Source organism: Pithys albifrons, chromosome 3, assembly GCF_047495875.1.
Source record: "Pithys albifrons albifrons isolate INPA30051 chromosome 3, PitAlb_v1, whole genome shotgun sequence".
Classification (NCBI taxonomy): Eukaryota; Metazoa; Chordata; class Aves; order Passeriformes; family Thamnophilidae; genus Pithys; species Pithys albifrons.
Window position 1 is genome coordinate 80,999,348 of NC_092460.1, and position 14,201 is coordinate 81,013,548.

General features: G+C 34.1%; 1 protein-coding gene across 1 annotated transcript in view; it reads right to left on the bottom strand.

The window, feature by feature from the left end:
* Positions 1–14,201, bottom strand: part of GRM8 (glutamate metabotropic receptor 8) — a 340,790-nt gene that overhangs the window by 112,833 nt on the left and 213,756 nt on the right. The window contains exon 7 of the mRNA XM_071550012.1: positions 11,279–11,479. Coding sequence (XP_071406113.1) covers positions 11,279–11,479 — 201 coding nt within the window. The remainder of the gene's footprint in view (positions 1–11,278; positions 11,480–14,201) is intronic.

Genomic DNA, 14,201 nt, shown 5'->3' on the forward strand with positions numbered 1-14,201 from the left:
TCCTCAGACAGCTCAGGTAACCAGTATTTTCATAGGATGCTTTCCAAGTTCTTAGGAACTATCTTCCAGTATAGGGAAGATGCTTTCACTTACACTAAATTTTCTATTGAATATAGTACAGTTGCAACTTTATAAACATAGTGTTGGTAAACATAGTATTTCTGAGATTTCCTGGTTATCTGATGGATCTACTTTTCAGAAATATTTGTGCTACTTGAATGAAATTGTTCCTATTGAGAATGTGAAATTAAAAGAGTGAGTTAAATTAATTAAAACAGTAAATACACATAATCTCAAAGACTTCAGGTTGGTTCCACAAATTTTAATACTTTCAAGCATTGGAAACATCTGAACAGTAGTGACCAGTATCAATATCTATCTGCCATAATATAGATTTGGGAAGGGTTCTCCCCACATGGGTGTGCCCTTCCGGCCTGTACAGTGGATTTTTTAGGTGAGGCACAGCGTGCGCAGAACTGGCCCCACTGTTTAAGTCCTAAGGTCCATCTGCCACAGCTGAGCGAGCTTGGACAGTGACAGTGAGGTCCTCAGGACCATCTACAGCAACCGGTACTAACCGGGGCTGACCCTGCTGAGCATCCGAGATCTGACAGGATCAGATGGCAGGGAGGCATTTAACTGCCAGGGGATAGTCCCCCCTGAGATTCAAACTTAGGACCTTGTGATTCAGAGTCTGGAGTGCTCTCCTTTACACCACGCGACCGCCCATATCTGCCATGATACTTACATGTTATTGTGCTTTCACAGATTAAAGATGAAAAATTTATTGCAATCATCTTTTAAGAACATGCTTCCCTTGGTTAATTAAACATGAATAGATATAAATTTCTACTATGTACTGTGGGTTATTTTGTTGAATTCTAATAAATATCTTTGGCAACTCTGAATCCTTATTTGTTTTAAGTTAAAACATGGAGAAATGTTCCAAGGAGCTATGTAGATAGCATAGATCTAGAATTGCAAGTGCCAAAAAGTACTGCAGGAACAGAGACAGCAAAACTGTTGCTTGAAAAACTGTTCAAATTTTTGAGATTTCGCAATAATGGACTTAACTCTCATTTCTGTGAAAGTCCTTTCAATCAGGGAGATACGTAATCAAACTATATTTCACACTTTGCAAGAATGCAACAAGAAACTTGAAAGATACATATTTCATGACAGCCTAACATCTAACTTTTCATTGTTTATTCAAAGAAAATAAAAGTGAATGATGGAATAATCAAACAACATTATTACATGAAAATTCTTTTTGTTTGTTTGTTTTTCGTAAAGCCTAATTTTCTCCTTTATATTACAACTATGTTGATAGTTTCTTTTTCTATCCAAAGTTGGTTGGTTTTCATTTGGCTTCTTTTCTTATAGGACAATAAGAAAAAATGTTATTAGCAAAAAATAATGTTTAAAAATTATGCTGGCTTCTATAATGCTTTGTAGATAACAGTGTTTTAAATCCAAAGGGTAACCCTAACCTGTAATTCATTTTTATAATACAGACCATTTCCATCTGAATGAAAATGAAAAATTACCCAGATGCTGATGACAGGTCTTCTTTGGGTATGGTGCTCAATAAATAAAAATTTCCAACAATCGCATAGCATTTCTTTTTCATTTCTCTCTGGGTAGAAATATAGACTCATACTTTTATAGCTGTTTAAATTTTACTTTCACTAGAATAAAAATACAATAAAAATTATTACTTTTTATAAACTACTAGCCAGTTAGTGCTACTGAGTTAGGATATTGAGAGTCCATTTGGATAGAACTTCTAGGAAGTCTTGAAGAATATCCTGCCAGTCATGCCCTGTGCTTTTTTAAGACTGGCTCCTGAGAAAAACCTTCAAATTCCTTTGGACTAAAGGCTTAGAAGTCAATTACTGTATTTCTTCAGTGAATACATGAATCCCAAACTAATATGAAAAGTTTTGCAGAAGAATAAAACTCCAGTGTTTCTACCATCTTCATCCAAAGCAGAGTTAGCAATGCTGCATTAAATATTTCCGATTCTCTTCTGGAACTGTTCAAAGGCATAAACCAATTTACCCTGACAATGTTGAAAGGTTGTACCTTGTCCTTTCACACTCCAGCTGAACTCCTAAAATTTAGGCAAGTCAGCATCAAAGTTAATGACCCCAGAAAATAAACCTCACCCATTGTAACTGATGGGTCTAAAGATGGTGTAAATTTTGATACAGTAGTTAAAAACCTATACAAATTGTCATACTCTGAAATGGAGATATATATCCTCTAAAAATCTTATCTTTACATAAATAGCTCAACTACCAGCAAATAAAACTGTATTCAAGTACAGTACCAGTCAGGTTGGCTTTAACAGAGCTGTAAGCAATAGAGAGAAGCTCTACTTTCAAATTCATTTATCTGCATCAGCTGCTATGACTTGACTTAAAAGAATTCAGGCTTGGAAATCTAACTAATAGTAATGAGTATTCTGTATTTCCTATATTCCAAACCATTTTTTTTATTAAATGCTGATGTAATTCTAAAAGTTGATAATCTAAAGAAATTGGCACAAGTTGAAAAACATTAATATGGAAGCCCCATTCACGTATTATCATTCTGAAAATGTGCTATGCATGGAACCCACAGATTTTCAACTAAAATCTTTGCCACAAATTATTTTCCTCATAATTATCAAATGTTCAACTCTGATGATAGATAGGAGAATTGAGAGAAACAGTCTCTATTTAAATTAGAACACCTCAGGAATTTGTGCATCAAATCTATCATTTCAGGCTTACAGGGGAGAGATTTTGCTAAGACTATGCGGAGCAACATTTTGGGTCCAATCTCTTCAGCATAAAACATAATCTGGTGTGTGGCCAAAACTATTGGATACCTTAATCCTCAGAAATAATAGGAAATGCTTCCTTTGCTGAAATAGAGAAGCTTTTAAGATAAACTATCTTTCACATATTTTAAATTTCATACCATTAAAAATGTTTTAACCAGCCTTTGAGAAAATCTCTGTCTCATAGCTGACTGCAGAAAACATATAGAAGCAGATGAGTTGCTATGGTGCTTAAATGCAAATGAACAGGCTGGTTCTGTGGCAGCCTTGAGGTGTCAATCTTTGCCATCAGCTACGTGAAGATGAGATACTTACATTAGACTTCAGCGGATACTGAAACTGAGGGAATGCTACTGCCCTGTAAGGGATGAACTGGATCCTGTCACTTTCCTCTTGAATGTCCTGCTCAGTTTGCTCAGATTCTCCCTGGTTTTGCTTAAGGTCACACCTGGTAACAAGGTCTAGCACATTTAACTTGCTTTTGAATTCAGTACCGCTTTGACTATGGATCTGAATTTGGTTGATTGCTGCTGAGTACATCTCCCTAGATTAGAAAAACTAAACAGCGTTGTCCCATGATGTCAGCAATTTCTGTTAATTATAAATTTGTTCTCTCCTTACTCTAATCCCTATCTGATTTCACTGTCACTGCCTTTTAAAATAAGGAAATTGTTATTTTCCTCTTTATATTAGAATGTAAGATTATTTAAGGTAATTTCACCAAGAGTGAAGAATTTTTGTATTTTTTGAGTTTGTCACACATTGGGTATCACCAGATAGATCAATTTTTACATGAATGCATTTTAAATGTGGTTATTTATATGCCTTTACTGAAGGTATACCTTTATCAAATACCTTTAACGAAGTCCTTCTTGCTTTTTTTTAACTTGATATTCTGTCTAATGTATCTTATTTCATTTTTTAAGTAGAAGTTATTGTAGGAAAAATAAAAAGGCTCACATTATTCAGTTACAGAGGTACTAAAACCAAATTTGTTTCCCCTCACAATGGTTTTGATGGCTTAAAGAACTGTTGTCTTATTAAAGAGTTCATAAATCAATCTATGTGAAAATTAAAAACTTGTACAAACATTCCTGCTTGATTTGATACATTTTAAGAGGAGATTTTAAATTTAAGCATTCAAGTTAGGAAACTTGTCAAAATATTCTTTTCCTCAAAACATGAAGCAAGCCTGTTAATAAAGGTAAGCATATTCAAAGGGCTTAAAAAGACTGTAGAACTGCAACTATGATGGTTCTCACACTGACTAAAAGGTAAAATAAATGCATAGAATATGAATCCAGTTTCTTTGCAGTCAGATACTTTTTCACTGGGAAGGGTTAGTTTGTACCATAGCTTGAGTTTTTAATTTGATCATATTAGAAAACTGCAGTCTAATATATCTGAACATACTTGCCTATTAGGAGATGCAAATCAATTTTCATTGGGTAATGAGGGTAAATCCTTTACCACCTTCCTTTACATATTAATTATTAAAATACCTTATGAATTAGACCTTGTTCTTCAAAACAGAATTGACTTCAGTCAAGTTCTACATCATGAATTTTGTATATGGAGCATATATATTGCTCCATTAATCAGTACTTATCTGTACATAAGCAATAGCGTGGCTATAAATTGCACTTGCTTCTAGGTTCTGCCTTTTAATTTCACACCCAGCATTTTCATAATCACTGATTTTAATCATATGGATTGTGAAGTACCTCAAAATCACAGCAGCTTCAAGCTTTGCCTGCTGTGCATGTTTACATTATAGCCATACATTACTTAAATCCATTAAGAGTGATTCAGATCACTGTGCAATTTTAGTTTCTTTTACAGCCACCCGGATTAATTTTATTGAAATAATCAACATGCCAAAGCAGAGTTTATTTGAAATCATTCCCTGCTTATCCCCAATATTAAATTAGCAGTGGTAACAATTCCTTTATTCATTTAACATAAAGGCTGGGAAACCAGACATCAAGATTCCTTACAGTCTGTCATAGCCCCAGAGCATTCACATGCCAAATAAGACACCTCTGAAATCATGACAAAGGTACATGAAAATAATTTTGAATTATGCAATTTTATGAATTTGGGTCTATGTTTTCAAACATTCTTCTGTACCACCAAGATTTTAAAAAACCCCATATTACATAGAATTATATGATTTAAGTATGACAGAACAAACATCACAGTTCTTAATAAAACTGCAGCAAACATTCCTCCTGCCACACCCAGTTCTGCGGCTGAAGTAGGATCTAGTTTTTCATCATGTTACAGATTAGCAAAACTAGATTTCCTGCCACAGCGAATCCTAGCAAGGTCAACAGAGTTAAGCCCTTCCCAACTCATTGTTAATCTTATCTATCCCTGTCCCATCTACTCATCTGCTATTTTCTCACATTATACTTAATTTTTAACCCTATTAGAATATGGTAGCAGTGGCATCATATGATGCTAAGTACTTTTGACAGTACAAACCCTAAATTATAAACTGCCTCTAAGAGCTCAAAACTTGCAAAAAAAAACAAAAAAAAAAACCAAGGTATGCCCAACTTCAACTACTTTAAAAAGGGATTTTTTCTCTATGGGTAGTTATAGACTAGAGAGTAGAGTTTTTAAAAATCTGAGAGAGAAGCATAACACCAGCACATTTTATGTGGGACATTTAGTTCTATTGTGCTTTATGCCTCAAAAAAATGTCAAAACTCATCAGCCTGAAAGTGTACCATTTTGAAGCTTCTGTTTTAATGATAAATAATGACTTGAGAATGCAAATTTTGTACTCAGTGAAAGAATAGAGAGGTGTCAGCTTTCTTCAAGAAAACTTTTAAAACAGACTGAGCTGAATATTAAGTCAGGAGATTTTTGCATAGATTGATGTCTTAGCAACTTCAAAAGATAGAAGTAGAAGATTAATTTTGTAAACAGATGATTTTACAATAATGATTCTCTGAAGGGTTTAAAATTCTCCATGAGAAATATCATTCTTCTTTTTTTCTTCTCTTTGGTTGTTTTTTAATTTGGCTAGTTGTTGTTGTTTTTTTAAAGTTCCTGTATAGATACTCTTTTCTCAGAAAAAAACCTTACAATGTAGAGTGATCACCAATTTTTAGTTTACAAGTGTCAACACCTTATTTTCAGTTAGCCTGGTAGTTTCTGTTCTTTTATTCTCATTGTCTGGTATTCTGCTCTTTCAGGATGAATTTTTTGGATGTTTCCTTTTTAAACAGGGTTAACACTGCATGCATGTGTGCCTCTGTCTTTGCAGCCAAAATAAAACTTTTCTCAAAAGCATTAAATTAACATATCAAAAAACAAATAACAACAAGGCTTACTAACTAGTCCACTTAGATTATGAAATTAATTCCAGAAGAATAGAGTAAAATACTGAAAGTAGGGTTAAGTGATACCCATTTCTTTCTTTGAATGTTCTAGAATCACAGAATGACTGAGCTGGGCCAGGACCTCTGGAAATCACCTAGTCCACCTGAGCTTACAGCAGGCTCAGCTAGAACAGCTTGCCTGTGTACAGCCAGGTTTTGGATGTATCCAAGGATAAAGACTCCACAACTTTTTCAGGCAACCTGTTCCAGCATTATTGTTAATTTGTCACAAAATCCCAGCAAGCAACATAGTTGCCATCATTTGTCCAGAGAACAGAACAAAACGTTGCACAGTCTTTGAATATATTTTAAGTCCTTTCTTCACCATGAGAAGGAACTGATGTTGCAATGCCCTCCTGATGAAGCAGACATTTACCTAAGCACTGATGGTAGAGAGGAGACACCATTTCACCTTTTCACTGCTTCCTTTTCAATTACCCCTGGGTCGTGTAAAAAAAAGGTCAAAGTAGCAAGTATTCCTGTTAATTCCCAGGATAAAAGCCCATCAAAGCAAATAAGATGTCTGTTTACATGCATGAGAGTACAGGTCAAGTGCTGCCCTTAACTTTATGATAAAGTGTAAGACTAATATTGTAATATTTGTAAATATATTGTGCTAAAGTGTGGAATGTTCTCTTGACATTTATCCCTGGAAATACTGAAATGTGTTAATGTAAATATAAATACAAATACATGACTAAAGGTAGGCTATACTATATAGCTACCCTATACCATCTATAAAGAGAGAGGGGGGTGGGGGGTGGAGGACAGGCAGTGGAGAAAGAATGTGTTTTATTCCTGCCCAAGAAATAGCACTTTATCCATGCTGTTATTCTGTGTTTAGAAGAAAGTGCAAAGTTAAATCTTTTTCTTAAAACCAAAACAAATCCTCCTTTGAAACACTTCCATCCACCATAAATTCATGCTGAAGTCCCGTTTCTGTTAAATGTTGAATTCAGCACAGTACCTTTTCATGAAGCACTCAACACATGCTAGGGTAAAATCTATTAAAATACATCTGCTTGTTTTGTAGATAGAATAATGAAATTAAATTGAATAAGAACACTAAAGTAATGTGATAGGAGAACATATTGAATCATGCCACAATTACTATTGTGCGTATAATTATTTGTAAATCTAATTAACAGAAAAACTGTTCACTTTCATAGCTTTAAATATGAAACTCCAGTTTCACATTAACATCTCATTTGGATACAAAGAGTGGTAGGAAAAAGCTTTCAAATGTGACACCTTATTAAAGTAAGAACAGCAGAAAATGGTAACATTCATTTTTTGTCTGGAAAAAAAAATAGAATCATGAATCTTTTGAAAAGTCTGAGTATTCTTTCATCAAAGAAATAGAAAGGGCTGGTTATGGTCCACTAACAGTGACCCTCAAGAACCCAAAGAACTAAATATCATACCACATTGCTTTTATATTTTCCTATTTAAAAATTCTAGATGTACACAGTAAAAGGCTGCACCAGTTACATGTTAGAGGTTTCTTTTCCTCTGAAATTAAATTAATTATTAAACATTACAAATCAAAAAGAATTGGTCTTAGACACATACTCTCCTACCTCTCCTATGAAAAAATGCAGGCAATAATAAAACAGTAGTCTACAGTAATTCACATCTCATGTACAAAAAAATTTATTTCTATTACAAATTAAGATGTTCTATCCACTTTAAAATCATGATGAACTGAGAGATTTTCTGTATTTAGCACACAACTGAAAGAATATCTAAGCAGAAACAAACGTCGTATCAATCACATCAGTACAGTGTGCGCTGGCAGTTATGATCACCCTTCAGTCATGAAGGTGTCATGGAATATTACAACGATGAATCCTTCAGGGGAATAAATTTTCATAATTTTTAAATTAAAATAAACCAAATAAACAAAAATCAACATAGTTCAAACTGATTTCTTGCAATCCAAAGCAAAATAGTTACTCCCATAAACAGAAATATGTATGTTTTCTTACCCTTGCAAATACACTCCATAAGGCAGACAGATGTTCTTCATAATATGGGTCACACTTTATGATATGAAACTTATTAAGTTGAATTTGGTAGCATATTAATTGCATTTACACCCATTCATTACTACCTTGGTTAAGGGGGATGGCCTGAACTAAGGGAGATGAGAAGTTGGTTTAATACGCACAAGGGTATGATCATGTGGGGAAATTGACATAATGAATAAAAAGAAAACCTGTCTGTCTCAAAGATGGTAGTTACTTCTTGAAGAAATTACTATCACCTCAAAGAGCAGTAGTTTAATTCTAAAATACAGGAAAAATTGTTTAATCATAAGATTTTTTTTTATAACTGTGAAGATGATCAAATATTGGAATTGATTACTCAGAGAGAATTCTGGAGGATTTTTCATCCTTGTAGATATTTAACACCTAGTTGGCCATGATCCTAAGTAACCTGATTGGATTGTTCCTAAACTAAGCAGAAGGCTGGAGAAGGTAATCCCCAGGGGTCCCTGCCAACTTCAGCAGTGTTGTGATCCTGTGGCTGTTAGTGTAGAAAAATGGTACCTTGAATGTCTGAGAATGTCTGTTTCACTTTCATGTGTCAGCTCAATTTTAATGATTGAGCCTAGGATGCACATCAAAATCAACACACAGCACTACTGCCAAGTCCAGCACAGGAGGTCTGGTAACCTATGTAAATATGCACCTCTGTCAAACACAGCAATAGTGCTGACCAGAGGAATGGGAATTTTGGATTAATAGGAAAAGACAAAGTGTTTAAGACTGTCCTCTGCTTATGCTTCACAATGTATGACTGAAAAAATAAAATATTTGGTCATATAACTGTGTTAGGTTGAGCTGGCAAAATACCAACTACCCAAACATAGACTAAGAGTTCCCCTTGCCCTGTCAAGAAAAGGAAAAAAAAACCCACCTGGAAAAACTTAAAACAGGTTTATATATTTATACAGAAAAGAGAAAATTAAAAATAGACTACAATATAACACACACCTACACAAGTTAGATATAACAAGCCTCTACCTCCCACCGAAAACAGATCCCATCACTCCGGATCCATAAAGCACAGCAAAAGATACCCAGCAAGGAAAAAGAGAGAATAACAAAAAAACGTTTACTTCCCCAAACTAAAACAAAATGCGAAGTAGCAGCACAGCAGCAGCAAGACCCAGCACAGCAGGACAGCGGCAGCGTGCCCTGTCTCAATCTTGGCCATGATGGGAACTGAGAGAACTCCTCCTACTCTACTGTATTTATACTTGAGGTGATATCAGAATATGGTATGGAATACCATTGGCCAGTAGCAGTCAGTGTCAGCTGCCTGACCCAGGTTGAGTCAGCTGATAATCTAAGGCTTGCTCTAAAAACTAAAGCCTAAATTTAGGCCTGGCTAAACCCATAACAATAACATACCCAATAAATTTGTACACCAATAAATAATGTGAACTAGCCTAGTACAGGGAACATTTAGTTCATCCCATGGGACAGAATATTAACCTCAAATAAATGTTTCTTTTTCTTTTTCTTTTTTAACTCTCATTAAGTAAATCACTATTTCGAAAACAGATTCTTTTTCATTAGCATCCAAAATGCTCTCATCTCCCCTTGTTGCCACACTTAAAAGTCAGCAACAGAAATCATGACAGGTATTGATGAGATACAATTATCTAGAGAGAGGAAGGTTTCATATAAAATGTACAGCTTATATTTTTATGCTAAAATTTCATGCTTACCAAATGAAAATAGATCACTTTTGCTTTAACAACACAGACCCAAAAGAAAATCTACTGGAAATGTAGGCAATTATCACTGCAAACCTTACAATATGCTGCCTACCTTTGTCATCATCACAACATTTCCCATTTGCCAGAAGCATATTATGTTCCAGGTCTTCCTTGAAATCACTAAAAAATCATTTAGACTCCTAACTTTATGTTCCCGGAGTCAGGGATTGCCTTCTCATGAAAATTGCATAGGAAGAAAAAACTGTGAACTACAGTCAACATTTATATCAACCAAATGGTCTGGTGTATTACCTAAAGCAAAAAAAGCTTCCACTCTGAAGTTAAATTCAAAATAACCTTGTCTTTTTTTCAAAAAGGCTGGCAGCTGAGGTCACTGGAATAAATTGTGATAGACAGTGCTTCTCTCTGCATAGTTAGAAGGCATGTGTAGTACATGAATTACCAGCAAGTAAGGAAAAAAAAACCCAAACAAAACCAAGCAAAGAACATTGCCACATTTTTTTGTAAATAATAGTAAATATAGTCTGCAATAATTATAACTTCTAATGAAATAATTTAGGTTTTCAGCAACTTTATTTCAGCATCAAGTATGTCCTACACTTTTCAAATCCCCATTCATAAATTAATCTTGTTCTTCATTGGCCTCTACTGTTAACAGCATAAGCATCTGTAACATTTTCCCAGCAGGCAGATCCAAGATGCATAGAATATTATGGAGTGGTTTTTTTAAAAATATATTGTAGTGCTGTTTAAAAGTATAAATTGCAGTTTTGTGAAAGCTCACTCAATTACTGAGTCAAAACCAACAAAATAGAAAAGAAACTGGAATGGCAAGAGAGTGTTTTTATTGAGATTTAAATATGCACATTGACAGAAAACTTGTCACTACTCTCTTTTTTAAGGAAATTAACTAAGTTCTGAAGAAGGCAAAAATTTCAAGATTTTTTTTAATTAATTCTGTTGCAAACACATAAGCAACCACTGTCAAATGATTTTAATCTGTCAGTAGGACTGCCTGAGTGCTCAACTTCTTTCCATAATAGCAGCTTTTCACTGGAATATTTTGATTGGCAGATTCTTATTTTTATCATCTGCCACTTTTGGGAGCAGCTTAATGTTAAGATGAAAAATACACTCAGGGTTTTAGAACAGGTCGAAAAACTCACAGTTCTGATTAAATGAGAACTGCTTTTAATCCTGTTTTCCACTGTTGCTTAAAGTACCCTATCTAAAGAATTAAACACATCTAGCCAGTTCTGAAACATTTAAAGAGGAGAGGGGCAAAAGAAAAGAGTATATGTAACTTACCATTAAAGTTTACTGCCCGAATATAGCTAAGTAGTTCTTTACCATCAGTTGTGCTCATCCTTGGGCATAGACCAATATATCCAGGACAGAGATCTTTGTGCATGTTGTGCAGTGCATAGGCCATGGAATATACTGCATCAATGACAAACTGAACTTTCCCTTCTTGCTCATAGGCTGAATCTCTTGCAATTCTTTCTAAGCCTAAGGAAGAAAGAAAAAAAGTTTATTTCTATTTGTGTGTGCACATGTGCATACCTGCATGAGTACCTCCATGAAAAAATTCACATTATAACATAATTACAGTTGGATTGACAGGTGAAGTAAGGAGTCACCTATCTGACAAAAAAAAAAAAACAAGGAGAAATATGGCCTTCTGTTTCTGCCTCTAACAATTTTACACTGTGCCAGGTATATAAACAGTGTGTTGAGTTCTGGGCTAGAAAAGAGGACAGAATATTTCATTACAAGGAGAAGATATATAGATACATACATTTCTACAATTCAGTAGAAAAATTCTCTTTCCACCTTATTGACTTTCATTCAACAGTTGTTTATTATTATTTATAGGACACTTCTAGAACAGCCTGCCATTCTGTTTTAGATAAATTTAAGGCTATCTTGCTTTTTATCCCTGTCTATTGTTTGATAAACATTATTTAAACATCTCAGGGAAAAAAGCTGAATGCTTGCCAAGTGATGTGACCATCTGTCTTTATACTGAAAAGTGCTTATTCTGAGACATTTTCCTGTATTTACTACTGAATTATGCTTCACATTGAAAACCATGTACAGTCTGCTATTTCCTGCAGGGACATTTATTCTTCGGAGGGAGTACATGGGAAATCAATCCATTGTATAATTTTTATTCTGCAGGAATTGCCTAAATTAATAATTTACGTCTAAATCCACAGAACTTTTTACATTTATAGGTGATATTCCTAAGTAGAAAAGTTAATAAATAAAATTCAGGAAAATTATATTTTAAGTAGAAAACCAAGATGAAATCCCGTGTCCTATATATGTATTCAGATGCTGGTTTCAAAGGCTCAAAATCTTGACTTTCCAGGGAAAAAGGGATCTGCAAATCCTCATGTGAAATCTACCCTCCTGAAATCTACTATCAAGCTCCTTTTGTCTCAGTGAACACAAGTATAAACACCTATATTGTATATCAGGTTACCAACTCATTCATCTTGAACATAATCCAGTGATATTATTTTTTAGAAATGAGACAAAAGTTTATACATTTTTTCAAGTATTAACAGTCTATATAACATTTTTAATCTTTCTTTTTTATATCTAAATATGGGCTATTATCAGTAGAAGATATCAATTTTGCTGAATCCAAGTTTTTAAAAGTACATTTTTTATGCCTGAAAATAATATATATGATCTTTCTTTAGACAAAGTATGCAAGCCTATTGGACATGGAAGAAAAGCTAAGGAGTATACTCAGAACCCTTTCTTCTGTTTGATGTACTTCAGTACCACCATCTCACATTACAATGATAACATATGAACAAATCTGTAATCTGACAAGCAATAGTGCTTTAAAAACCTCTGAGCACTGGGAGCAATAGATAGCCTTGAAAAATCATGATATGCTTTTCTTTCTCTTCAGGGATTATTTAAAAAATTAAAATCTTTGCCCCTTGAAAAGTTGCAAACCATTTAGAGAAAAAGGCAAAGAGCTTTTTTTTTGTTATTTCTACAAGTAACTTTACAGAGAGTTTTCAAGACGTGGGATTAATAAATGGAAAATAATTAGTAAATAGTATGAATCTACCACAAATAAATAAAAAGGAAAAACTTTTCTTTGCACATGCTGAAAATTACAAAATCAGTTGCAGTGCATTTTCCAGACATAAAGGAAGACATTAAGAATGGAAGACATGAAATTTAATTAGTTTCCAAAATTATTAACTTATTTCATATGGGAACTACCTTCCAGCAGTAAGTGATGGGTAGAGCTCATGATCTACACTTTAATTGCTTCTGCTTTGTTAAGGACAGGGGGACAACAAGTGATGCATAGGGTGTATAGAACTGCTGAGATACATAGCAGTCAGTAACCTGTATGTGCTCCAAGAGCTTCCACATACTCTTAACAGAACAGTCAGGACAAGCAGAGTTTGAAGGAAATCTGTTTTAATTCCAAGATAAATATAATTCCCCTGACATATCAAAAGGATAAATGTTTATGCTGAAGGATGGACGTTGGTGAAAGACAGAGGGAATCATTTTCTGTAATAAATTCTAAGTCATAAAGCACTAAAATATGCAAACACTTAAGTGAGTAAATTGACTAAGTTAGAGATTTTAGAAGGAGAAAAAAACAGTATTGTTTCCCCCTATGCTTTACTGGAGTTTAAGCACATATAAAACATTTTTGCATAAATTTCTTTCATGGCATAACATTTACATACCTTTACTCTTCACAAGTATGTGACCATAAATTAATCTATCATATAAATTACAGAGGAAAAAAAATTATTGGGAGTGAATGTGTTTCTATACATACAAAAGGATAAGAAACATAACAAAATTACCACTTTTAAACCTGCCAAACACAGAAGGCATTAGACAAGCGGAGTCTCCATGCTTGGTATAACTAAAAAAAGCAGCCATTGAATTATGTCCTCTTTCATCTTGAGGTTTCTTTTCATTTTCTCTTTCTGGAATTCCCAAATATCTAAACTAACTTTTATAAAAATGACCAGAACTCATCAACTTAAATTACACTGCACTGCACTAAATAAATGCTAATGTATAGCAGTAAGATGATGCATATTGTCTAAGCCATAATATGGTCAGCTCCTACAGATATAATATTACTCAATTGGAAGACATGACTACAGTTTTCCTTCAGACTTATATATGTTTCTTTTATAGGTTGACTCTCAGCTCTACAAGGCATGTTGCT